At 46.8% G+C, this 25,046-nt stretch overlaps 1 protein-coding gene across 1 annotated transcript; it reads left to right on the top strand.

The window, feature by feature from the left end:
- The first annotated feature begins 2,304 nt into the window (after window positions 1-2,304).
- Window positions 2,305-24,018, top strand: LOC135879333 (transmembrane protease serine 11C-like). Its single transcript, XM_065405288.1, has 9 exons — window positions 2,305-2,404; window positions 3,564-3,682; window positions 4,949-5,016; window positions 6,475-6,638; window positions 11,036-11,074; window positions 18,602-18,779; window positions 19,227-19,492; window positions 20,643-20,785; window positions 23,857-24,018. The coding sequence occupies exons 1-9, from the start codon at window positions 2,305-2,307 to the stop codon at window positions 24,016-24,018; spliced, it is 1,239 nt and encodes a 412-aa protein (XP_065261360.1).
- Window positions 24,019-25,046: the final 1,028 nt, after the last annotated feature.

Raw genomic sequence — 25,046 nt, 5'->3', positions numbered from 1 at the left:
AATGGTGCGGAGCTCAGATATTACAGTGATGGGGACCAGATAAGCACTTTTGCTAGATAGATGGCCAGTTCAGTGTAAGATTTCTACTATTTTCTACTATTTTCCCCTTAAGGTAGGATGTTATCCTCCTGGACTTCATGAGCTTGCAGGGGGATGAAATTTCAAAGGCCTTAGTGAATTTAACCCTGCAACTGATAGCATGCAGGCAGACTGTCACCTGCTGCACCATTGAAGTCAATGGGGCTCCATATGCGCACAGCAATTCACCCGCATAATTGCAGGATTGAGGGATGGGTTTATTGTATATTTGCAATATTTTGACACTGGGACCCTCCTATTATTTTCCAATCTGGCCAATATCACCCTCATTTTAAAACCTGATAAGAATCTCAAATACAGTGTGTGGTCCTATTGTCCCAGATTTTCTTTCTTAATCTAGATGTCCAAATACTTTCCAAGGTCGTAGCTTCACTCTTGAAACCTCTTTTGTCACCTGATCAAACTGAGTTTGACATGGGAAGGCGCTAAGTAATAAATAATAGATGATTGCTCTGTGCAATGGACTCTTTGTCTCTGGAAGTCTTTGGATGCAGAGAAAGCCTTTGACAGTGTGGAGTGGGAATCTTTCTTCTTTTTCTTTTTTCTTTCTGAGCCTGTTGCTTTAATTTATGGCATGATTTTAAATATGTATTCTAGGTCTTGTCTCTATTCCCAGAACTTCAGTGCTCTCTGACAAGGTATTCCCTAACTATTTCACCCAGGGAGGGGGCAAAAGTCAGGGTGTTGCTTTATCTGCAGTTGTTGAACCTCTCGCTGAATGACAGTCTAGTTCTGTCCCTAGAACTGGGGGATGTGTGAGGAAAGTTGCCTTTTACTTAGGTTGTAAGCTCTTTGGGGGCAGGGATCATATTTCTTCTGTGTTTGTGCCTAGCACAATGGGATCCTCATCTATGATTGGGGATCGTAGGAACTACTGCAGTCCAAATATTCAATAATAATATATGCAGACATATTTTGTTGTTTAACCAAACATCTTTGAGGTGACTGATTTTATTGGATATTTTAGTGCTTTCTCTAGGTTTTCCTAGAATTTCCCCCCCTCCTCCCAGTCATTTTGACTCTTCCCCCACAAGGGAAAAGGGGGCTAAAATGGGAAATAAAATAGTACTGGTGGTACTTTTATCAGCTCTCCCCACAGCTCAAGGTCCACCCACTCGAGATGCCAGAGTGAGATGCCATTCACAGCAGCTTGCAGAGTGGTTCAGAGTGTGGCGACGTGTGCTGTACTCAGAGAGGGAGTGCGTGTTCATGGCTACACTCCTTCCAGGGTGCTCCTCGCGCTGCAGCAGGCCATGTCTGCTGATTGGCGGGTGGCCCTATAGGCTCTGTGTCCCCTTTTAGGCTGATTTGCTCCCCTGAGGGAACTAGAAGGGAATGCAGTTTGGTTTGGCCCCTGAGCAAGGGAAGTGAGGCTCCTTGTATCTTCCTTATCTCTTGTGCACCAGGTACAATCTGGCCCTTACTTTAGCAGTGTCTGTGGCTGGCGTCTCTGTAGAGACAGAGTGAGTTGTGTTCAGCATTCTCCATGGATTGTACCTCCAGAGCCTGGATTCTCTCCAAGCCCTAGGGTATAGAAGGGAATTATTTTGCTCTCTGTGCACCTCCTGTAATGTCTAACAGCGAGACCAGCAAGTTCCCGTGATGGGAATGAGCTCCCTGGTTTAGCTGAGTTTAGCTGAAAGTATTCTGCTGCATCCAGGACTTCCTGATATTCACTTCAGCGTGGATGATGGTGTGTCCACAGCACTGGATTGGACATAAACAGAGAGTGATCGAAGAACATGGTGATTGTGACACATGCTGGGAAACCACCCAAAAGCATATTGGTTTGTTTTTTAAATGACTAAAATAGAGACTCGATTTAGGAAATGAGCATTTCCTGTCTGCCCTTTGGGTTCAGAGTAAATGCCTTACAGAGCGCGTGTCAGCTAGAAAGCTCCTGAAAGGAGAGGTACAGTATGTACACCTGGCGCCTCTTTTATTCCTCCTCTGAGTGCAGAAATGCTCAATGCACCCATGGAGCCGTCCTCCTGGCTAAGCATAGTGTCGTTGCTATTCCATCAGGAGGGGGTGTTTGTGAAGGTAACTGTCCGGATCTCCAGCTCAGATAAAGCAGCGTAACTCCATTGAAGTCAATGGAGCTGCGCAGACAATCTGGCTCAGGGGATCATTATTATAGTTATTACAAAGTCTGATTTATTTCCCCTCCTCCCCCTTCTTAGGCTGACCCAGTTGGACACAAGAATGAAGCTTCTGGAACCATGGAAGTTAGCCCTTATTGTTCTGGCCGTCGTGCTCTTTATGGCACTAGTCATCGGTCTGCTTGTATATTTTTTGCTCTTTGGTAAGTGCGACAGTCTTGCTATCATGGGTGAATTGTACGTGCTGGGAGTTTACTGTTGTGATCTTTATGTGATGTACAAAGGATGGAATTCACCCTAGGGTGTGAGTCTACTTAGGACCTTTTAGTCCCATGTTAAGGGTGTAATTAACAGTTTCCTAAAAACACCTATTAAAAACCAGCCATTTGTCTCTAGCAGGGATTTAAAGTTTCTGTCCATTCGATTTCTGTCTCCTGTGCTGGGGTCCAGGTAGAGCGGTCGATGGACAGTTATCACAGTAAGTCCGAGATCTACTAGCATCCAGCCACTGGAGGATTATGTTCCCGTTTTAGTGCTTTATGTAATGATGTCCCTGGCTGGGTTGTCTTCAAGGACTGAACCTAGGATGTCTGGATCCAAAAGCACAAGCCCCTACTGCTTCAGCTAAAGAAGCCACTCTTAGCTGAAAGGAGATTGCAAATTCATAAACTTCGTACATGGTCCATCCTGTAGAGGGCGGCGGATAGAGCTGGCTGTGAAAGCCTCAAGTCATTCTGTAGCTCTGGTTCTGTGATGCACGGTGCCTTCTGCTGTCTCTGCTTCAGAGTTGTAAATAAATGTAGGCTCGGATGCAATATCCTGGGTTTAATCCTCCACTTTACCCCTGTGTGGCCCAATCCTTGCGCAGGGAAGTCCAAGGTGGTGTAGCCAGCACTATGCTGCCTGTACTGCTCCCTCTTGGGGATAGGGACATGCCAGGGCAGGGCATGGAGCAGAGGGGAAGGCTTGTGCTGGGACGGAACAGGCATGTGGCTGGTGTGCCCTGTACGCTGCCAATCCCTGGCTGGCAGAGTGGTCCCTAAGGGCTCTATTGCAGCTGGTCTAGCTTAGAGCATCTTAAAGGCTCCTTCAGGTTAACACTGAAGAGAAAAGTGAGTCTCTGGCTGCCCAAGGATCAGAGGAGCTGAAGGTGGCTTAGAGCCACCTTTGCCCACAGCACTGAGCAGAGCTCAGCTGCAGATCTAGTCCATGTAACGCCATTGACATGGAATAAGTGAGATTAGAACCAGAAACCCAGATTCCTGTTTTGGGAGCCATGACATCTGCTCCCGAGTTCTGCCACGCTACCCATCTCCAAATGGTAACCTAGGCATTGACCTTTCCTTCTCTCTCCCTCTCTAGATCAGGATATGTACTTTTACAATGGGACCTTTAAAATCACTAATGTCCAGTACAACCGTGAGTTTGACAAGCACACCTCAAAAGAGTTCAGAGACCTGAGCACAAGCATCCAGATGCTGGTAAATCAGAACTTTTCTTTCTCCCTGAAAGTCCTGGGCTAACTGACTGGAAACCAGAATGAGATGCTTTCTAAAACCCACTTCATCAGATGCATGGAGTGAAAAATACAGTAAGCGGTATATATACGAAAAGATGGGAGTTGCCTTACCAAGTGGGGGGTCATTAGCACTACAAAAGTAATCAACTGTTGAGAATAGGTCACTTCCACCTTAATTGAATTGGCCTCATTAGCACTGACCCCCCACTTGGCAAGGCAACTCCCATCTTTTCATATATATACCACTTACTGTATTTTCCACTCTATGCATCCGGTGAAGTGGGTTTTAGCCCACGAAAGCTTATGCCCAAATAAATTTGTTAGTCTCTAAGGTGCCACAAGGACTCCTCGTTGTTTTTGCTGATACAGACTAACACGGCTACCCCTCTGAAAGCAGGCTAAGATAATCCAATAGAAAGGACTGCACTCTATCTGTCTGAGGCCTTTCTCTGGCCTCATCTCAGTAGTATTTAAGCGCCTCACGATCTTTAATGTGTGTATTCTCACAACAGCTACTGCCACCTCATTTACAGCAAGTCTGGGACATGCTGGAACAGCACTTTGGGAACTGAGGGCCTGGTCCAAAGCCCATTGAAATCAATGTGACTCTTTCCACTGGCTTCACTGAGTTTTGGCTCAAGCCCGACGCTGGTGCTGTGTGAATGCTTAGACAGTGCAGTCCCGATCAGTGTCTCACTATTGAGTCTCAGAGCCAGCAGCCAGGGAGGCGTGCAATGCTAGCCAATTAGCCAAACACAGCACAGGCTGCAGTTCTCCACAGCTGCTGAGGTGGGCACACGGCTGAGAATATGGGAACAGAAGCAACGAGTGGAAGCTCTCCTGTTGAGCAGAAATCCCATAATTCATAGCTCAGGGCAGCTGCCCCTAACTCACTAACACGCTTGGGCGGGGGACCCTGATTGATGGGAACAATGCATTTGCTCTCCCTTGCACTCTGTGATGTGTTAGTACAAGGTCAAACTGAGTACAGTGAACGGTTTCAACCCTATGAATGGGCCGTGACTGCGCCATGCCAGTTGGATGGTTCTTTGAAATCAAGACCTGGGTCGGATGAAGGACATTCATCTATGGGCTTTGATAGAGTTAGGAGCCTGACCACTGTAGTCTTGTATTCTGGATGCTCTCCGAACAGAATGCCTTAGCTGAGAGTGTGCTGCTGTTACACCCAATTGTGTTGTTTCACAAACATTTTCTATCCTTTTAACAGGTGACCAATACATTTCGAGCCTCCATTTTAAATAAGAAGTACATCAGGTCCCATGTCGTCAAGCTGAGGTATGTAAAATGAAATGCCGCTTTCTTCCTTAGCAGGTCTGTTTCCTGCTTGAGGTTAGCTCGGATGAACCTTTCTCCCAGTCTGGGGCGGCCAGGCAGCATGAGGGCAGGGGGAATGCACGCTGTCGTCATCAACCAGGACGTTTCAGAATCAAGATGCCAGCCTGGAGGCTATTCCACCTGCAGGGCTTGCAGTAGCTGGGGGTATGGCTGCCCCTTGCCCGTTCTGCAGTCACTTACACCTGTGCAAAATGCTGCCGTGCTGAGCTGGTATAAGTGTCTGCACAGGGTGCAGGGCAGGGGGAGTCAGAGGAAGGCCCAGTGCCTCTGTCTTTCCCACAACAGTGTCTTTATGGTCATTGACCCCCCAAGAAGCCAAGATTGAGCACTTAAGGTATCCGCTTGACCCAAGAGGAGCAGAGAGCTCTAGTGGGACCTGACCCAGTTCAAGGTCTCCAGATTGCTCTGCAAAGTGGCCCAGAGTAACAGGATCTTTCTCATCTCGATGTCCCCGGAGTGGATTCAGTGAACCTTATACCAGATGCTCATAAGTGGAGTGGTGCATGCAATGTGATAGAGCAGTGCAAAAATAAGGAAAGCCCATGCAGTTTTGAATAACCTACCCAGAGGCAGCATCATGGGATAGGCAGGCTGCAGACTACGGCTCCTGTATAGCACGGACTACACTATGCGGCGCTGGTGTGAATGCCGGGGGAATAGCATGTCCCGGTCCAGGCGCTTCGTTACCAGAAAGATACTGACAATTGAGAGGGGGTTCGGTGCTGAGCTAGAGAAGTGGTAAAGTTGCTGGAGGGGGATTGGCTTCAAGGAGAGAAGGAAATAGTTAAATACATGGAAACAACAAGGAGTCTGGTGGCACCTTCACTCAGTGACGATGAAAGTCTGGGACCATATCCAGGGCACGATCACTAAAGAAGGAGAGGAACCACTGAGTGCTGTGGAGCAGCGGGTGAAATTAGGAAAGGGTGAATTTAGGCTGCAAGGGAGGTGGTGGACGCTCCATCCTTCAACACACTTAATTCAGGTGCCTAAATGAGAGCTGTTGTCGCAGTAACCAGAAGAACTTCATGCCCATGGTTCCAATGGCCATATGTCCTCTTGTGACCATGATCCACATGGTCGTGCACTGAGCTCACCCTCACTACCATCGTCAGGCTGGAGTTGGGACGTTGCTCTCCTTAACATCATCCTTTGCCCCCGGCTTTTTCTTTGCTCTCGGCGAGATTCCCACTGACCTCCCCGATCACTCTGACAGGATGAGCTCTGTCAAAATCCCCTGCTAGCTGCTTAGATCCTTCCCATCCCCTGTCTTCTATTGTGAGTCTGTCCCCAGGTAAGGCCCAGAGGACCTAATGAAAACTAAAGCCACGTAGAAAGAGAGGACAAGTAGCAAACACGCTCACTCACCTCTGTCTTTAATGTCATGTTGGTTTGCAGCCCAGATGCCAGAGGAGTGGTGGTAGAGCTTGTGCTGATGTTTGAATTCGCCTCAAACGATAACAGAGTGGCTCTCTCGGAAAGAATCGAGAGCATTTTGCTTAGGCGGCTGCAGACAAACACAGGGCACTTGGAAATTGACCCCTCAACTTTTAAATTCTCAGGCAAGTTTCTTGAGCTTTCCCTTTTCTCCTTGATTTTGCTGCTCAGGCCTCCCTTTCCTCTGTGCAATGTGATTTGTTTTATAGCGCTGATGTGAGTCCCTGCTGTTTGCTTCTTCCCTCTTCCCAAAACAGCCCTGCCACCCTCGTCAGCTGACACCTTGGAAGGGTACTATAAAGCTAGAACAAGGATACAAACGTGAGCCAGATCCCCAGCTGATACAAATTTACCTAGTGCCACTGAAGTCAGTGGGCCCGATTCTAAGCAGACATAAATCAGTGTGACCCCGTTGAAGTAAGTTGGTCTACACTGATTTACACCAGCAAAAGCTCTGTCTCCAGGCTCCTTTGTTTTCAGAGCATTTTGCTTCTGCTTTCAAATTTTCTAAACCAATGGTGCGAAGAGCGTTCCTGTTGGTTCACCTTATGTCTCCTGCTTTGCAGCCTCCCTTCTGGACTTGTTTCTCCCCACAGTTAGCCCCAGAATCCAACTCCATATTGAATGAAGATTGCTTTTGTGTCCTTCCGCCTTCTCCCTTCCCAGCCTGCCACAGAGAAAAATGAATTTTGGTGTGGACACAAATGAATAAAAGGTCACTTCTCCACTCTGTGGTCAGGTGCCCAAATATAAAGCCGTCACACTATTAAAAATATGCAAAACTGGCAGCAGTCCACAAAAGGGCCCCTAAATAAAAAATAAAATAAATTAATGGAGATATCCTATCTCCTAGAACTGGAAGGGACCTTGAAAGGTCATCGAGTCCAGCCCCCTGCCTTCACTAGCAGGACCAAGTACTAATTTTGCCCCAGATCCCTAAGTGGCCCCCTCAAGGATTGAACTCACAACCCTGGGTTTAGCAGACCAATGCTCAAACCACTGAGCTATCCCTCCCCTGTTTTTCTGTCCTCACTGTTATCATACGACAGAACTGGGCAAGAAACGTTTCTCATCTCATGAATATTTTTGAGAGTTCAAAACATTTTCCTATCTTGAATCAGGATGAAGAATCAATCTCAGATTTTTGCAAACAAACAAAAAGGGTTGGATTTGGGTCAGTTGAAATATTTGGTTTCAGTTTTGAGCTCCCACTCTCCCCTTTCTTTTAGTCTAATTAGTTTACTTTTTGGAACGCTTATTCTGAACCTGAAAACCAGAATTTTTTCATTTTAGAAAATGTTGAAACAAACCTTTTGACAATTTTGAAACTTTTTTCAAAAAATGTTCACGTTGGGAGAGTCGCCAGAACTGCCCCTGTTCCACAAAGTTTTGTTTTTGACAAACTGGCATTTTTCATCTATAAATATTTCATCAATAAATTCCCCACCTGCTTTATTGACAGTCCCCTACTCAATGAGTTTTGTAGCCTAGTTCTTGCTCTCAAGAGACAGTAATATTCCCCAGTGGACGTCGGATTGATCGCTTAGCATTAGACTGCAGCAAATGATGCAGTTGAACCATTCTGCTCATCAGCCTGGTGTAGTCATTTTGTACTCTCTAAGGAGATTCCGTTATTTTAGGGAAAAGCTGTAAAATAGGATTAATCGGAGAAGTGGTTTTTAAAATACTTTGCAGGATATATTCTTAAGGCAGATACATATTGTAAAGCAAGTTTTTCCATTGGTTTTAGAAGTAACGGTGTTATAATTTTGACAGATCAAATGTTACAGATCTGTCACTTTAAGGATCTCTGTTTCCCACTCTTTTTGCTCCCTCTTTTGTGTTGCTGTAGAGCAGTGGTTCCCAAACTTTAACAACCTGTGAACCCCTTTCACTAAAATGTCAAGTCTCGCGAACCCCCTCCTAAAAATGAATATTTCCAGGGATTTTCTCCTTTACCTGAGTATAAATTATAAAAGCAGTGATCTTGGAAATATAAAATTTGTTTTTATGACATGCTTATTACATACTATTTATTATTAATTATTAGTTATCATTACAGTATTTTTATTACATTATGAAAACGGCAACACTCTTCCAAGATCTCACTTTCGTAGCTTGTATCACTTTGAATAAGCCTGTTATAAGACAAGGCTCCTATGTTTCATCAAGGAGTATCAGATGTGAAACAGCATGAAGGCATTTAAGAAGCCAACTCAAAGAGTTCCTCCTACACCAGCATTCAGGTCTTGAGCAGTCCAGGCAAACAACGCACATTACAACAAAGCTTAAAATTGTTCATAATAATTTTAAAAACAATACTAGCTGCCTATTTAATTTTAAAAATAGCAAAAAATATCCACCTCCCTTTCCATTTCTTATAAGGAGTCTTGAAGTTTAAATCTCCTCAGTGTGATAGCTATGTTTGCTTTGATCTGCTTAGCTCTTGGAAGTCCAGCGGCTCCGGGCTGCTGGCCCCATGCTGCCCAGGATCCCTAGGGACGGCTCTGACCACCATTAGAGAATTTTTTCCCGAGAACCCCCTGTAACATTTTGCGAACCCCAGGGGTTCACGAACCCCAGTTTGGGAACCACTGCTGTAGACTGAGGCACTTCCATGCAATACATTAGGCTCTTGTCTTAGCGTGTGAATCGGGCTGAACTTTATTTATTCTCTCTTCCTTTGGGGAAGGAACCGCCCCCTGTTCAGGGTGAATTCTTGGGTGGAAAGAAGAGGTAAATACCTGTGCCATCATGAAGTGCTGCCATTCCATGTACTCCCAGCCCCATGCATGGAGCCACCCAATCCCTCCATCCTGTGATAATGCACTACACATCTAAGCATGTCTCCCGGTAACAGGAATCCAGGGTTTTAGAAGAACACTTGAATCCCTAATGGGCTGGAGACACCTACCCCACTTCATCACCACACTATTTTAGACTATCCCTTGCAGATAGGTACAGGCCATATGGGTATGTGGAAGCATCAGGAGTAACCATGACAGTGAAGGAGCACTGGGTCAGACTCCATGCTTGCTGGATCTCGGGGTCTTCCCAGGCCGAGATGACAGCCAGCCGCCGTTCTGTTGTAATGGATGGAATGCCTCCAAGGAATGGAGTCGGACCCAGTTAACATGGTTTCATCATGGCCCTCCTTGGAAGAGAAGAAGCTTTTGCATGTGGAGCAGAGAAGCTGGTGCCTTTCACCAGCAAGTGAGATTTGCCCCCCAATGAGTTGGAGTGTAGTTCTCCATCTCCCTGGACAGTAACGCTCCCATATGGGCGTCTGATTGCTTACAGTGAGAATTATGCTCCTTTTATACTGAGCAGGTGAGGTGTTGGCAAAGGTGCTTAAATAACTAATTGTGCTGATACGTTGCATGCAACCAGATAGTTTTGTTTTTTTTAATGATCCAATTACAGGCAATGGTTACTTTTTAAATTGGAACACTGAGACATAATCTGATCATCTTTATAGCTGTGAAGTACAGTGGCTATCTTTCAGTTGCTTTTCTTGGTTATCCTGGCCTCAACATAAGCAACGATGTCAGGATAATTACGCTAGCCATATTGTGTAACTTGTAGGAACACAGGAATTGCTGCACTGGATCAGGTCAGGGGTCCATCTAGCCCAGTATCGTATTTCCAATAGTGTCTAATACCAGGTGCTCCAGAGGAAGAATGACTGTAACAGAGCATTATGGAATAATCTGCCTTTATGGGAAATTTCCCCGTATGCCAGGCAGTTAGTACTTAGTTAATCCCTTGAATCAGAGGAGATTATGTCCGTTATATATCTTTCCTATCTAATAAACCCTGTGCATGATCTCATTATCCATATAAATGGCTCTAACCCCCTTAGGAATCCTGCTAAACTCCTGGATTCAGTGGTATCATGTGGCAATGAGTTCCATAGATTAATTGTGCATTATTTGTGTGTGTGTGTGGTGGGGGAATCCTTGTATCAGTTTTAAATTTGCCACCTGTAATGTAATTGATTGCCCTGTTGCTCTAGTATTATGAGGGAGAGCAAATAGGGGTGTCCGTTCATTAGATTGTCATGTAAACTTTCTATAAGAAAGAACAGTAGCTGATTACAACTTGGATCCAGCAAATGGTGATGTCCGTGACTTCCAGCCTTATCTTGTCTAAACTAATCCATTTAGGGTTTTATACCATGCACATCCTAACAGCATGTTAGCAGTTGGTTGCATTTACAGGGTTACTTTAGACCAGCACTTACAGACACTCCATCCAAGACTGGTTTGAAGCCAAGTGACTATCTGAGGGCTCGTACTTGGGGGACCCCACAGTAGCCCAATCAAGTCCCAAATAGACTTACTAACTGCGAAATCTCCCCAAATAGTAAGGCATGTTCATCTGTCTCCTATTACAATACCCCCGGCACCACCCCAAAACAATCATCACTTATGTCCCACAAGGACTTTAAGGAAATCCACCCTGACCAACTGAGACAGGAAGTGTGAGCTGTTCTGACTGTCTGCTGTGTGTTTCATTTCAGAGATGAAGAAGGAAAATGGAGAAAAGCTTTTCAACAACTGTAAGTACAAGCAGTTTATTAATGGTCCTTGGGGGACATGCCATTGTGGGGTTCCATGCTTTCTGGGTTTCAGTGACTTCTACATGAGGTGTGCTCAGTCTACAAGCAGAAAGGTGATTCTTCTGACTGACCGTGCTATAAAATCTGCAGGTCAGCCTGGCACCCAGAAAGGGGATCACGCAGCTGAAATGCAGGTAACAATTCTGTTGAGGGTGCATGAGGCAGAAGAGAAATCAGCTCACTTTCTTGTAGCTGGGTTGGCGCTGCAGGGCTCATAGGACTGGGTGCTTGGACAGTGGGGTGATGTGGGGGCCATATACGTACCTAGGCATTGTCTACATGGGGACTTATCCCCTGTGGCTGAAACGGAGGTGACGTGTGTTGTTTAGGAAGAAGTAGGGACAAGCTTCCCCCCCCCGCCCCCGCTGGTGACTAGCTTGCATCTCCTGGTGGCCGTGGGCTCCAGAGAGGTCTCTCTAAGAGGGGGGGAGGTGACTTTAGTGCTGATGAAAGAGAGCAAGTGTCCTGCTTCTTGCCTCTTGGACACGTGGAAGAGTCAGGAAGCCTTCTCGGTCCTTGCTGCTCCTCCCGGCTGCCACTGCTGCTCTTTCTCCTGGTCGTTTAGAAGTGCTAGGGGGTGGCCTTCATGCCAGAGTACTGGTTAGCTCCTTTCCTCTCCTCCTGGGCCTTAGAGAGGGTGCTGGAGAGATGACCCTTTGCTCCTCCCAACCTCTGACTGTAGGGCTTCCCCAGCATCCACTCAACGGGCTGACCCCATGCTTAACGTTAAGTGTGAGAGTAAGTCTGTAAGTCTTTTCCTTAATCTCTCTGGACCTCGATTTCCTACAGAAAGTGTCTAATAATAATAATACCCCTTGTCTCTCAGTCTGTGTCTACCTTGTCTATTTAGACCCTAAGGTCTGTGGGGCGGGAACTCTATCTGTGTTTGTATAGGGCCTAGCACAATGGGGCCCTGATCTCTGCTGGCCCCTCTAAACAGAAGCCAAAATTATTCCCTAGCATATATTTTCAGTGCCTCCCAGCCGTAGGTCTGTAGTGTTTAAAAACAGGATCCAAGCACATTCTAGCCATTAATAATCACATGAGGGACAGGGAGATTGATTTTCTTCTGGCGACAGATGTAATTGATATTATTTGTACCTGGTGACTCAAGAAGTGAAGGATTTATTTGCAGGAATCCCTAGTAGGCAATGTACATTGCATCAGTAGGGCCTGGTCTAAAACTCACTGAAGTCAACGGAAAGACTTCCACTGACTTTGCATCAAGCCCATAGTCTTTGGGCTTGATTGTCTTTTTGCCATATTATTATTCAGCATTGTAGTTAGACTATTGGTGCATCTCTTTGGAAATGATGCAGTAGTTAGGTGGGGTGTTGCAATTTCAGTAACTATGGTTGAAGTAGTTCCCAGCTGTTCACGATTCATGGACTTGACTGTGTCACTTTTTTGCAGTTTTATACCAGTTTTTATTCTCCATTGTGCATCGTTACTAGCGCAGGGACGCTGCAGTAATGGAAAGGAAGGGACGTACCTGTCCTACAGGTTTTCAGGACACAGTGCCTGCAGACAGCTCCCATTCGCAGCACCGTGTCTCATGTACGTGCTGGGATGCAGGTCCTGGTCCCGAGTTGTCCTTAAGCTAGCTAACCGATATGGTATGTACGAGCTGTGACGGGTTGTAACTCCCCACCCATCCCACTGACAGGTGGGAGAGTCCCTTGGTCTGCTGCTTTGATTGCTTGATTCATCCCTCCTCCCTGCTGCTGCCTGGGGAAAACGTTCCTCTGTGCTGGAAGCCTGACACTCAACTTGTTTGTTGGGGGGGGGGGGGGGGGGGAAGGTATTTTCGTTTTGCTCGTACAAATATGTGGAGGCGAGGGCCACCTGCTGGTGAGGTGCCCCCATGAACACTGAGTTGCAGAAATGACACCCACAGTCATACCTGAGAGGCATGGACCTACCTGCCTGCCCACAGGGATCTCTCTCTTGCAGCGGTTAGCCTTTGGAGAACATGCCTCTCCCCGGCTATCTCGCTGCCATACTGTGCTGCTGTATGTGACCAAGGTGAGAGCTTTCAAAGTGGCTATCCTACCACTGCTGGAATGAGGTGGAATGGAGGAGTCCCCTATTGCTCCAGCTGCTGGTTCCTCTCCAACTCTGGTCGTGAAGGAGCTCAACTGAGTAGCTACAACTGGCTGCAGTAGATGCACGTCCACCTTGCTCCCCACAACAACTCTGCCTTGTTTAGTGGTTTGACAATAGGTGCCAGCTGTGTCAGTCCACCAAATGGGCATTCCCAGCCCTTGGGACTTGCATGTTAGTGCTGACTGAGACTGATGACAGCAGCACCCCAGAGGTACTGAGAATGTTCAGCTCCTCGCTGCTGTATCCTTGGAGTCTTGGCGTCCGCCCGGCTGTGTTTGGCTCTGTGCGGCATGGACAGGTTTTATATTCTGACTTCGAGAGCTGTTCCACGTAGAGCTGAGTGAGAAACGGTTTTCCCATCCCATGAAAATGGTGTGGGATTTCCTGTTCTGCATTGGGATGAAACCAAGGCCTCTTGAACCTTTTCAGAAACAAAGGAGAGCCTAGGAGAGCCCACAGCCTGGTGGTCCAGGCACTCACTTGGGATGTGGGTTCAAGACCCTGATCTATATCTGGCAGAGCACAGGCTAGAATATGAGTCACCCACATCCCAGCTGACTGCCCTAACCGGGGGTGCCAGAATGGGGCGGCCAGGTGGCCATGGCCCCATCACTTTTAAAAGTGAGAGGACATAGTCCTCCCACTTTTTACCGGTCGTAAGGGTGAGCAATGGGTGGGAGGAGGCAGAGAGGAGTGAGTGGGGGGTGGGGCAGCGTGGGGGCGGAGCCTTGGGGGAAGGAGCAGTGTGGGGGCGGGGCCTCGGGGAAGGGGCAAGGCAGGGCCACAGTTTGGATGCCAGTGCCCCCCCACACACACTTTTAGGGAGCTTCTGCCATTCCTGGCTCTAAACACCACGCCTCTGGCTATTCTGGGGTGGTGATGGGGTTCATGTCTCTCACTCACCCATAGAAATTCCATCCTGGACCTGAGACGACATCCTGATGAACGTTCTGGTTTTGACAAATCCGGATTTTCCAAAGGAAAAGAAGTTTCACTGAAAAATCCCCGGCCAGCTCTAGTTTCAAATGCAGATTGGACTGCACCTCTCCTGAGCAGATACGGCTGCCTCCAAAAGGACCAGACAGCTCTGAGATTTGTTCACAAATGTCATCATGGATGGAGGGAGAGCCTGGAGTCCCTGCTGGTCTCCTCCCTGTAGGAGGAGTTGCCCACAGTTCTGAGTCCAGCTGGATGCTGATAAGAGCTCTGCTTCCAATGAGAGCCGCTGGGTACTGAGCACTTATACCGATCCAGCCATGAGTGTCTGTATATACACTGCTTGCTGGCTCTACACTGCTCATGCTTGCTGCCGTGCATACCCTGTTGGTGCTTGACACAGCTCCTCCCTGGTTGTGTAATTACTGCCAGCAAAGCGCTGAGCGTCCCACTTCTCACCAGCCTCCAGAAGCAACTGACTGAAGCCTCCGATTGCTCCAGACCCATTCCTGCTCACGGTGGCCGACGGGCACCCCCCAGCAACAGCAGGGGACAGCGGTAGGCCTCCATGTCTTCTTTCAGCCAGAGCTCTCTGGTCTTTGTGCTCACCCTGGACTGACAATGCATCAGTCCTGATGCTAGTGCCGCGTAGACGCTCAGTCAAGCCTTGTGCTGTGACTCCGAGGACAGAGTGACCAACCTTTGCCCCAGCCACCCCAGTTCAGCCTGGGCTGGCAGCTTTCCCATAACCGGTGTTGATGCGTGCTCTGGCTATGTCAGTGCTCCACCCCGGGCACTGACCGCAGCATACCGTACCTGACTGAGGTCTGGGGGACCATGTGGAAGATGATGTTCAGGGGGGATACTTAGACATTGAGGATGTGGGACCAAATATAGCTTCACTGGAGAGGAAGAGAAAGCCAATGACCATCTCCCAGGCCTTTACACAGGTCACAGAGACAAGGCTGAGGTCATAGCTTTTATTTTGGGATCACCCAGACCCCTGTTGTTGTGTGTATTGCAGCAGTGGCTAAAGGCTCTAGCTGAGATCAGGGCCCCATTGTGTGGGGTGCTGTACAAGCACAGAGTAAGAGACAGGTCTTTGTCCCAAAGAGCTTACGATCGACACAAGGAGAGAGAGGAAACAGGTAAAGTGACTTAGGTCATACAATAGGTAATTGGCAGAGATGGGACTAAAACCCAGGTCACCTGAATGCTTGTCTAGTTCAGTGCCCCATTCTTTGGACCCCGGTGTCTCTCGGCAAGGCAGACCTATTGTGGTACTTGGAGATGGGGGGTTCAGGTCTGAACCACTGGCTGATGGAGCTGTGGCACCATCCTCATACTGTACTGAGACTGTTGCTGAGGTAGTTGAAAGTGTCTCTGCCTAGGGTTGCCTCTGGCTACACAATATGGTGTAAGAGCCTTCTGTTGCCTCAGTACAGCAGAAGTTTAAAGGGACAATGCATGTGCGCAATGGCTTATTCTGGGGCCTGACTTCATTCCCGCTGAGCAGTATGTGACTCTGCAGTTGGCATAGAGTTCACTAGTGAAACACGTGCAGAGTTAGCTAGTACTTCAGGAGTACAGAAGGCCGAGTCATGCACTTAGACGTAATCTTTACATCAGTTATTAGAATATTAAGCATCTAATTTACATTGCTTTTTGCATTTTGCTAAGCTTAGGCAATGAAGATAGACTAGTCAGTGTCACTCTTTTTTTTAGAATTGGGTTCTAGTCCATTCCACCATCTGGCTATCCTGCACTAGCACAACCCTGCAGTATTGAGGTTGCAGACACTGCAAAAGAACTCTTGTTAAACTATTTCCATTTAAAAAACCATAATGGAAACATTCCTGTTCATTTTACAAAGGCGTGCTCTTATAACCCCTGAATTTTACGCTAAACGTGACCTGACTAGAGCTGGGCAAAAGTTTTTCGACTGATAGATTTTTTTTTTGATCCAAAAATGCCCCCTTTTTTTTCTCCCTGTGCTCCCAAATTATTTGTGAATTTGGGTCAACAAATAGTTGTGGCTGAGAAAACAATGGAAAAAATTCAAAGAAATGTTTCATTTCAGAATGTTGTTTTGTTCCGACTTTTCATCTTGAAATGGCGTTTCAAATTCAAATTTGGGCAATTAAGAAAATATTCAAAAAGAGTGAACTCCTGTGCACAGGATCTGTGCTACGGCCTAGCTTTTAAATAGCCCTTGGGAGGAAACCTGTCCATGTGCCAGACCCACATGGATTGGCCACATGGCCTCAACACCTCAAAGACTGAATCTCTGGGCTCCACCCCTCTGCCTCACACCGAGAGCTCTGCCTAGCAAGAAAGCCTCTTAGCTCCTTTTTACTTATGCAAGTATATAGGTTGGTATTGTTGGTGGATTTATTGTGTTAATATTAAAGGGCGAGAATATGGTGAGGAAGAGAAGCTGTATATCATACACAGATACATGAAAATGTCGCAGTCTCAGTTTGACAGTCTGGAAGATCATCAGAGAAAGACTTTTCTGGAACGGCAGCTATGGATAAGAGAGAACTATGAGGTCTACAAGCAAGAACAAGAGGAAGAGCTAAAGAAGAAGATGGCCATGGACCCTCGATGGAAGAGATACAGGCGGTGGATGAGGAATGAAGGACCTGGAAGATTAACGTTTATTGATGACTGAAGGCTGCTGAACAACGTACAGTACTGATAAACTTGACTTGCAAAAAAATTTCGTAACTAAATTTTCAGAGTTTTATCTGCTGTGCCTCAGCAGTGATCTAAAACTCCGGAATAATTTCATCAGGCAGAAAATTAGTACAAGTTTACCATTTTTATAAATAAAAGTGAATCTGTTAAACAGAGAGAGAGAGGGAAAAAAAAAAGACCAGCTGAGATAGATGCCTGGGCTGAGACTTTCACACTCTTCAGGGACCAGTGCACTTCAGCAAACATTTGCAGTGACCCCAGGCAGCCTTTTCAAAACCGAGTAGGATTTATTAGTCACCTAGAACACAGCAGTGGGAAGTCCTTAGGTTAGCACGGAGAAATAGACATAGTCCATTTTGGCCAAGCCAGCTTTCCACCCAGCAAAGCTGCCAAGAAGTCCTCCTGGCTTGCCATCTCTCTCTGTCAGTCCCGAGTGAGAGCTGCCAACCCTTATCTCAGCTCCCTGACGCGTTTCTGTCCAGGGTCCAGTTCCTGCAGGCCAATGCTGAGTTCACACGTTCCACCTGCCAGGTATCTGCCCTTGGATAAGTGTCAATTGCTCAGTTCTTGGGGCTTCTGTTATCTTTGCGGACCCGCCATTGATATGGATCGGTTTCAGCCAGTCCTTTACCGACCCACTCATTCCACCCCAGACTGTTACATGACACAACACTTTGTCTCCTGCTTTGCCCCAAGAGCACTCTTGTGTAGCCATTCGGTAGCAATGCAAAGCACAGAGAGAAACTGAGGCATGCATAGGAATCATCAAAATATTTCAGAAAATTCCCACTTTTGTCAGACCCCTTCCCCCCCAAAAAAACCAAAACCACCACCAACAACAAAACAAAACACCAAGCTGCTTAAATTGAAACAAAAACTAAAAAAAAAAAAAAAAAGTTTTGAATCGACCAAAACATTTCAAGTCTGTTATCACTTCAAACACGTCTTTTGAGTTGACGAAAAATTTTGAACAAAATTTGGTTTTCTTTCTCATCGACGTGGATATTTTAGTTCAGTCCCCAAACCTAAAAATCGATTATTTGCTCAGTTCTAGACCCAACACAATCTGTTGTACAAAATATACTTTAATAGATCTCTACGAAAATCCATATTTATTACATCCTCCAGACAAATGTTGACTTTACAGGTAATGGCAGTAATAGATGGAGTTTAGCTTAGTCCTACCTGCAATTGTGTTTTACTTCTGGGTTATGATTTAGATATGTTTTTAGTTTTTAAATGTTTTTACTATTCTTTAAGAGATCTTCTCATTATTTATAATAATAACTGTGTTTTTCTTTATGCAGCTAGATGGAAGGATTAATATGTTTAGATACAAGGGGTGGTTATTTAAATGGCATAATTATAAATATAATATATTTTGGTTCATTCTTATTTTAAGACTGTCTGGTTTTTGTTATCATTATACTTGGCTATGTATGTCTTCTGTGTGCCTAATTTTGTGTGTGTGTGTGTGTGTGTGTGTGTGTGTGTGTGTGTGTGTGTGTGTGTGTGTGAAGTCTCACCTTGTGTGACTGTGGTTGATCATCAATGCAGCTGTGGTGTCACATCTGTTTATCTGAATGCTGTTCATTTGATGACAGCCATGTTCTAACAAAATGCAAGCAGCCATTTGTGTTCAGCATGCTGGGAACATACACCAAACAAAAGCTTCTCTTTCTTTCCTGGGGAGCAGTCCAGCTAAGTCGGTCCTTTCTTTGATAGGTTGTGGGATACGAGGAAGTAAATCACCTTCCTACACGGACAGAATAACCGGAGGCGTGTCTGCCCAGGATGGCGAGTGGCCATGGCAAGCTAGTCTTCAGCTGAGCGGTATCCATCGCTGCGGCGCAACGCTGATCAGTAACACGTGGCTTGTCACTGCAGCTCACTGCTTTAGAGGGTAAGATCCCAGCTTGGGGAGAGGATGCTGTAAAAGACTGTGTGCCCGTACAGACACCAACCTGGAATTCTGTGACCTTTGGAACCAAAACAGAACCCCTAAATGTATCTGGGTTCTGATCCTCCAGTTTGGCTGAGCTGTACTTGGGGAGAGACCTGAGAGGTGGTGGAAGTCAAAGATGGCTGTACTCTACCTTTCAATTCCGCCCAACCCTCGGGCTGCTGGGTGTCAGTTCAGCCACCAGTGCAAGTTAGAGCAACCTTGGGGCTGTTCTAACTTATACCAGCTGGCAACATCCCTCAGGGGATTGCTGGAGCACAGCAGTGTTCTAGCCATGCTCTGTGCTTCCCAACACATGTAGCCCGGCATTTGGGTGCCTAACTGGGAGCTGAGCTCTTTGAAAAATTGTCTATGCATGCCTGTGATCTAATCTTGTATCTCTTTCAGACAACTGAATCCCCTTAGGTGGACGGCTAGCTTTGGGACTGTTATAAGACCTCCAAAAAGCAGAAGATCTGTCCGCAACATAATCATTCATGAAAAATACACTAATACCATTCCAAACCACGATTATGACATCGCTGTTGTGCAGCTCTCCTCCCCCGTGGAATTTACCAGCGACATACGCATGGTCTGTCTCCCCGAAGAATTTTACGTCTTCCCACATGACACTACCTGCTTCGTCACGGGATGGGGCGCTTTACAGAATCAAGGTGAGTGTCTCCTCAAAGAGCCCTCCCATGACGTTACATATTTAGTTCATTTTCAGTTCGTTATGCAATTGAACGTAGTTTCTTATCTGATTAGTCTGGGGGCTAATTAGTCATGGGCACAGCTTACCAAAGGAAGTGGGACATTCATTCTGACACACAGGTTCTAAATCGGGATTGGCTATCTTTCTAAATGAGACGTCCCAGCTCGACCAGCAGCTGTTGGGTTCGCTTATGTAGTAGCGAAGAATAATTCCTTCCACTGCACGAGTCACTGGGTGAAGTTTTACAGGAGGTCAGGCCAGGTGATCAGAACGGTCCCTTCCGACCTTCAAATCTATTACCAGGCTGAGCATCTGCGTGTTATATACAGGTTGGCTCAGTTCATTGTATTCGGCATTTTCTGGCTTTCCAGTGGTGGTCTGGGACATGGCAGAACTGCAAGCCACTAGTGCCAGGACAAGAAAAGAGTCACTCGTTGCTGTTTCTGCCATTACCAAGGCTAAGCAGATTTCGTTCATGCATTCAGTCACCAGTTTCCTTTCTGTACCATTGCCTTTGTTTTTACATCTGGCATCAGCTTGGTGTAATCTAGCTTCCAGAACCTTTAAACTTGCCCTAGAAGTTCTCTTCACCTAACTGCTATTTGGTCCTAATTCAGGTGCCAATTTAGCAAAGTACATGAGCACATGCTTCACTTTAAGACACCAATGGGACTTAAAGCTAAATGTGCTTAAGAGCATTGTTGAATTGGAGCCTATACCTATATTAGACTCTCGCTGTGATCATGGATTGTCCAAAGCCATATTCTGATTGGGGCTTTCTGATCTCACAGACCTGTATTAACTCCCCACAGTGCACACTGGGACCTCGGCACCAGAAATCCCTGTGCTCATTATGTTAGAGGAGTGAAGTCGAAAAATGAATGGGGTGGGGGACTTGGATTAAGGCACACTTTGGGAAGGACGAGGCTGAATGGCAGCTGGGTTTGGAGCAAGTGAGAGGCTGAAGGAGGATAAACTGTTCTCTTCCCAAAGTGTCAACCTGGCCACTTCCTTTAGGTGCTGAAATGGAAGCTGAGTGTTTGTGATGGTCTGGTTCCTCCTGCTCTTCCCAGGCCTTGTAAATTCTAAATCCTCTCTTTCCCTTTTAGGTCCAAGCATTAATAATCTTCGGCGAGGGGAAGTGAAGATCATAGGCACGGACATTTGCAATAGACCAGAAGTGTACAATGGGGCCATCACGCCTGGGATGGTGTGTGCTGGATACTTGGAGGGGAAAATAGATGCCTGCCAGGTAGGTCTAATCGCAATGCCAAGAACTGATCAGCGTGAGAACTGCTGACAGATACTTCCCTGCTCCTGGTGGTCTCTGACCATACACATTTTAACAGGCTACACCTGCGTCCGGCTCAGGGTTCTGATTTACAGAGCCTTGAGCTCTACTGAGAGCTGGGGAGGGAAGGGGTAGTCTATTACGATCCATAACTTCAGAGCAGATTAGTTATGGCTGCGCCAAAGAGACCCATGATAGCAGATTGCTATTTTTGGAGATTGTAAAAATCCAGGGATGACTCTAAGAAAGAAATAGGAGACTATAAGGGGGTGGGGCAGGGGATGTGCGCAAGAGGGGACAAGCAGGGGCACGCCCCCCCCCACGTCCCCCCGTAATCATTGGGGGCATAGAACTTCTCCAGCCCCGGGGCCGCGGAGGTAGGGAAGATCGAGCTCTGGCCGGGGCTAGGGCAGGGTGGAGGGAGGGAAGATCAGGCCGGGGGTGGGCAGCGAACTTCTATGCCCCCCCAAAAGGGGTCAAATTTAAATTCCTGCGCACGCCCCTGGGGTGGGGGTTTGCAATAGTGAACATGGGGCATGTACCCTGAACAACTGCAATGACAGAACTGATTTTCGGATGGTATAAATTAGCATAATTCCGTTGACTTCAGCAGTCCTAGGCTGACTTACAGCAGGTGAGGCTTTGGCCGTGTGTGTGTGTGTGTGTGTGTGTGTATATGTGTGTGTAGGAGAGAGAGTATATACATGAGGGTGTGGTATGGTATAAAGGTTTCACCAACGTATGTTTGAGGTGGACACACAATGACGTTGACCATCTTCTCAATAAACGCAGTGAAGGTTGATTTCTATGGAGGCTGTTTAATGCCTTTCTCACAATCGACAACGGAGTCCCTGTTGTCCGGTGGGACTCAGGAACATTGCGGATCATCGTCCCCTGCCCGTTCCAGTTTGCAGTGCAGTGCACTCTGGGCTGGCTGCAGCTGTTAGCACTGGCTGCCCTGGCACGCAGCTTAGAGCGGGATTTTCAAATGCATTTAGTGCTGGCGTAGCTCTGCGCCCCTGGAGTCAATGAGAATATCACCACTGGCTCCAGCAGGAGCAGAGCCAGGGCTGAGTGCATTTGAAAATCCCACCCTCCGGTTTTAGTACTGGGCTGACAGTGGTTCCAGTTAAGATCGGGGCCCCATTTTGCCAGGCGCTAGAGAAACACATTTAACGATATGGGCCAAACCATAAAGAACTTGCGATATAAAACACGTACTTTAAGTTTGTAATTACACCTCTACCTCGATATAACGTGACCCGATATAACACGAATTCGGATATAACGCGGTAAAGCAGTGCTTCGGGGGGTGGGCAGGGGAGGGGGCTGCGCACTCCGGTGGATCAAAGCAAGTTCGATATAACGCGGTTTCACCTATAACGCGGTAAGATTTTTTGGCTCCCGAGGACAGCGTTATATCGAGGTAGAGGTGTACATGAATAAATACCGACGTTCACTAGCTGACCCTGGGGCTAGCCCATGATATAAGGTTGGCTGATCTGACCACTATTATATTGGGAACCAATTAATTAATTCCTGTCCCCCCGCAGGTGATCAATTTGGGGTGTGGGAGTAGTTTACCTTTATTAAAGCATGCATGGCAACAGATGTCATTGCTGGGTATAGAATTCCCCAGTCCTTTGATAATTCCAGCTACAGTATTTGACCTTCTAAGACCTTCTGCAGCAGTGAATTTCCTCAGGCTAGCTGACTGGTTTGAGATGACTTAGTTCGTTTATCCTAAATGGATTCACTTTGGATAATTATGATAATTACAAAAATATTTACCCTGTTTAATCGTCAAAGGGCTTGTAAACATTCATTGAAGCATCACAGTGCTCCTGTAGGCGAGGTTCGTATGAGTTATTGCACCTGTTTTACAGATGGGGAAACTAATGAGGAGTGGATGGGCCATAAGGTCAGGATTTTCAAACCTCGGTGCCTATGTTTAGGTTCCTAAAGCCTTATTTAGACACCTAAGTAATTGGTTTGATGTTCAAAAGTGCTGAGTACCTAACAGCCCCTACTGAAGTCAAGAGCAGCTGCTGCGTGCTAGGAACGTCTGAAAATCACGCCACCTATTTAACTACTTCAGTAAGGATACAGGAGCTTGAATTGAGGCTGCTAGTTTTGAAAATATTGGCCCTAAATCTGTATTTAGGCATCTAAGTAAAAGTCGATGGATTCACAGAGAGCACGAGACCATCCGGTTTGCTACATTAAGGAGCTGTGGGTGCTTAGCACTTCTGAAACACGGGTCTCTTCCGTTTCGGTGCCTAATGTAGGAGACTAACTCTGTGTGGCTAGATTTGAAAATGTTGGTCTATTTCAAAGCTGGGATTTTAACGGACTCCTAAAAGGCACGTGTTAGTGGCTAGGAATCGGGTAATATCCCTTAAAATAGTTTGTGAGCCCTCTAGTGGTGCTCACTGTATTACATGATTTAGAAGCCACAGAGCCCGACCAGAGCAGCCGTGTGTATAGGTAGCCAAGGCTTGCACGTTGTGTGTATTCAATATTAGGATGACCAGACAGCAAGTGTGAAAAATCGGGACAGAGGTGGGGGGTAATAGGAGCCTATATAAGAAAAAGACCCCAAAATCGGGACTGTCCCTATAAAATCGGGACATCTGGTCATCCTAATTCAATATACATAATTATTCGGGCCCCAGCATGCCTGTGTAGCTTCTTCATTTATTGTTGTGTAAAGATAAAATCACACAACACTATTAGGGTAAGTCTCCCGCCAGAGGACGGAAGAATATAGAGCTCCTCTGCCCACCTTGCATATACTGAGAGGGCAAGATGCAGCTTCTGTCAGCGAAGTTGGTAGAAAAAGTCCTTCTGGAATACCAGAAATAACTTACCCACCTACCAGTAGCCTGTGATCTTATTCTCACGTGTGATGTTACTTACATAGTAAACGAATTTGAACAATTAGCTTTAATATTTGCTTTAATATTGAAATAAATCCCCCTGCTTTGCTCTCAATTCCTGCCTGCTGAATTCCACCTTTCTCTCCCCTGTAGGGTGACTCCGGTGGCCCCCTGGTCACTGAAGATCGTAGAGGAATCTGGTACCTTGTTGGAATAGTGAGCTGGGGAGACGAATGTGCTAAACCAAATAAACCGGGCGTCTACACTCGAGTGACTTACTATCGGGATTGGATCGCCGCAAAAACTGGCATCTGAAGGTGTCACAAGTGGGTTAAACTGCACAGGCTGGGTATACAAGCCAGGAACTTCAAAACACTCTTTACCAGTCTATGCTCTGTTTACTGTCCAAAGCAAGCGCCGGCTTAGCTTGTGGGGATATTCCTACCGCTCAGGGACTCGTCTCTGAACTGAATTGCTCTGGCCTGTCAGAGGAGAGGAACAGACTCATTCTAATTTGCACCAGGAGCACAAACTACTGACTGATTTACCACTTAGGAAAGTGCATTTACTGCTTCCAGGAAAGGCAGGTTATTCTGCATCCTCAGCCCAGGACTGAGAATAACCCTGCTTTCCACCCTCTGTGCTACTCACTTCCCGCTGGGATCAGATGTCTTGGCCACCGTTTTCCAGGCTGAGCAGAACGTCCCCCTGGTTGGAGCCCATCCACGCAACTCGTCAGTCACCTGGACAGGCTGTAATTGAGCCCCAGCATTTCCCTCCAGTTGCCGAGTGCCTGGCCTCCTGCATTACCCCACCACAGCGGTGGAAATCAACCAAAGTTTACTCCATGGCAGCACAGGGCATTAGCAGTAGGCCACGGCACTTGACTATAAACTGTACCATCACTACTGGCATCAGAACCATGTCAGAACCAAAGGCAGGTAGCGCTGTCTTCTCCTGCAGCACGACATGGGGCCACGTCACTGAGTACTTTCTACTGGCAGTACTCAACGGATGGCAGTACTCAACGGATGGCCCAGGGAGGCCACTTGTGAACTGGGTCACGCCACACACAGAAATCCTTGGCCAGTGTGTAATTAACATTTAGAGCTACCCTCCAGCAATGAGAAACCCCAAAAGAGAGGAACACCCACCTCCAACATGGCTGAACTTCCTGGGGGAGGAGCTTTGACCCAGGAGACCGCACTTACTGATCATGTACATTACAGTAGTGCCTAAGACCCAGCCAAGAATAGAAGACAGTCCCTGCCCCAAAGCGCTCACAGTCTAAATAACCCCTTAGTCTCTCCTCCCTCCCTCCCATCAGGAAGCCAAGTAGAGTC

Source organism: Emys orbicularis, chromosome 5 (assembly GCF_028017835.1).
Source record: "Emys orbicularis isolate rEmyOrb1 chromosome 5, rEmyOrb1.hap1, whole genome shotgun sequence".
In the NCBI taxonomy this organism is placed as follows: Eukaryota; Metazoa; Chordata; order Testudines; family Emydidae; genus Emys; species Emys orbicularis.
This window is presented reverse-complemented; position numbering and strand designations above follow the sequence as displayed.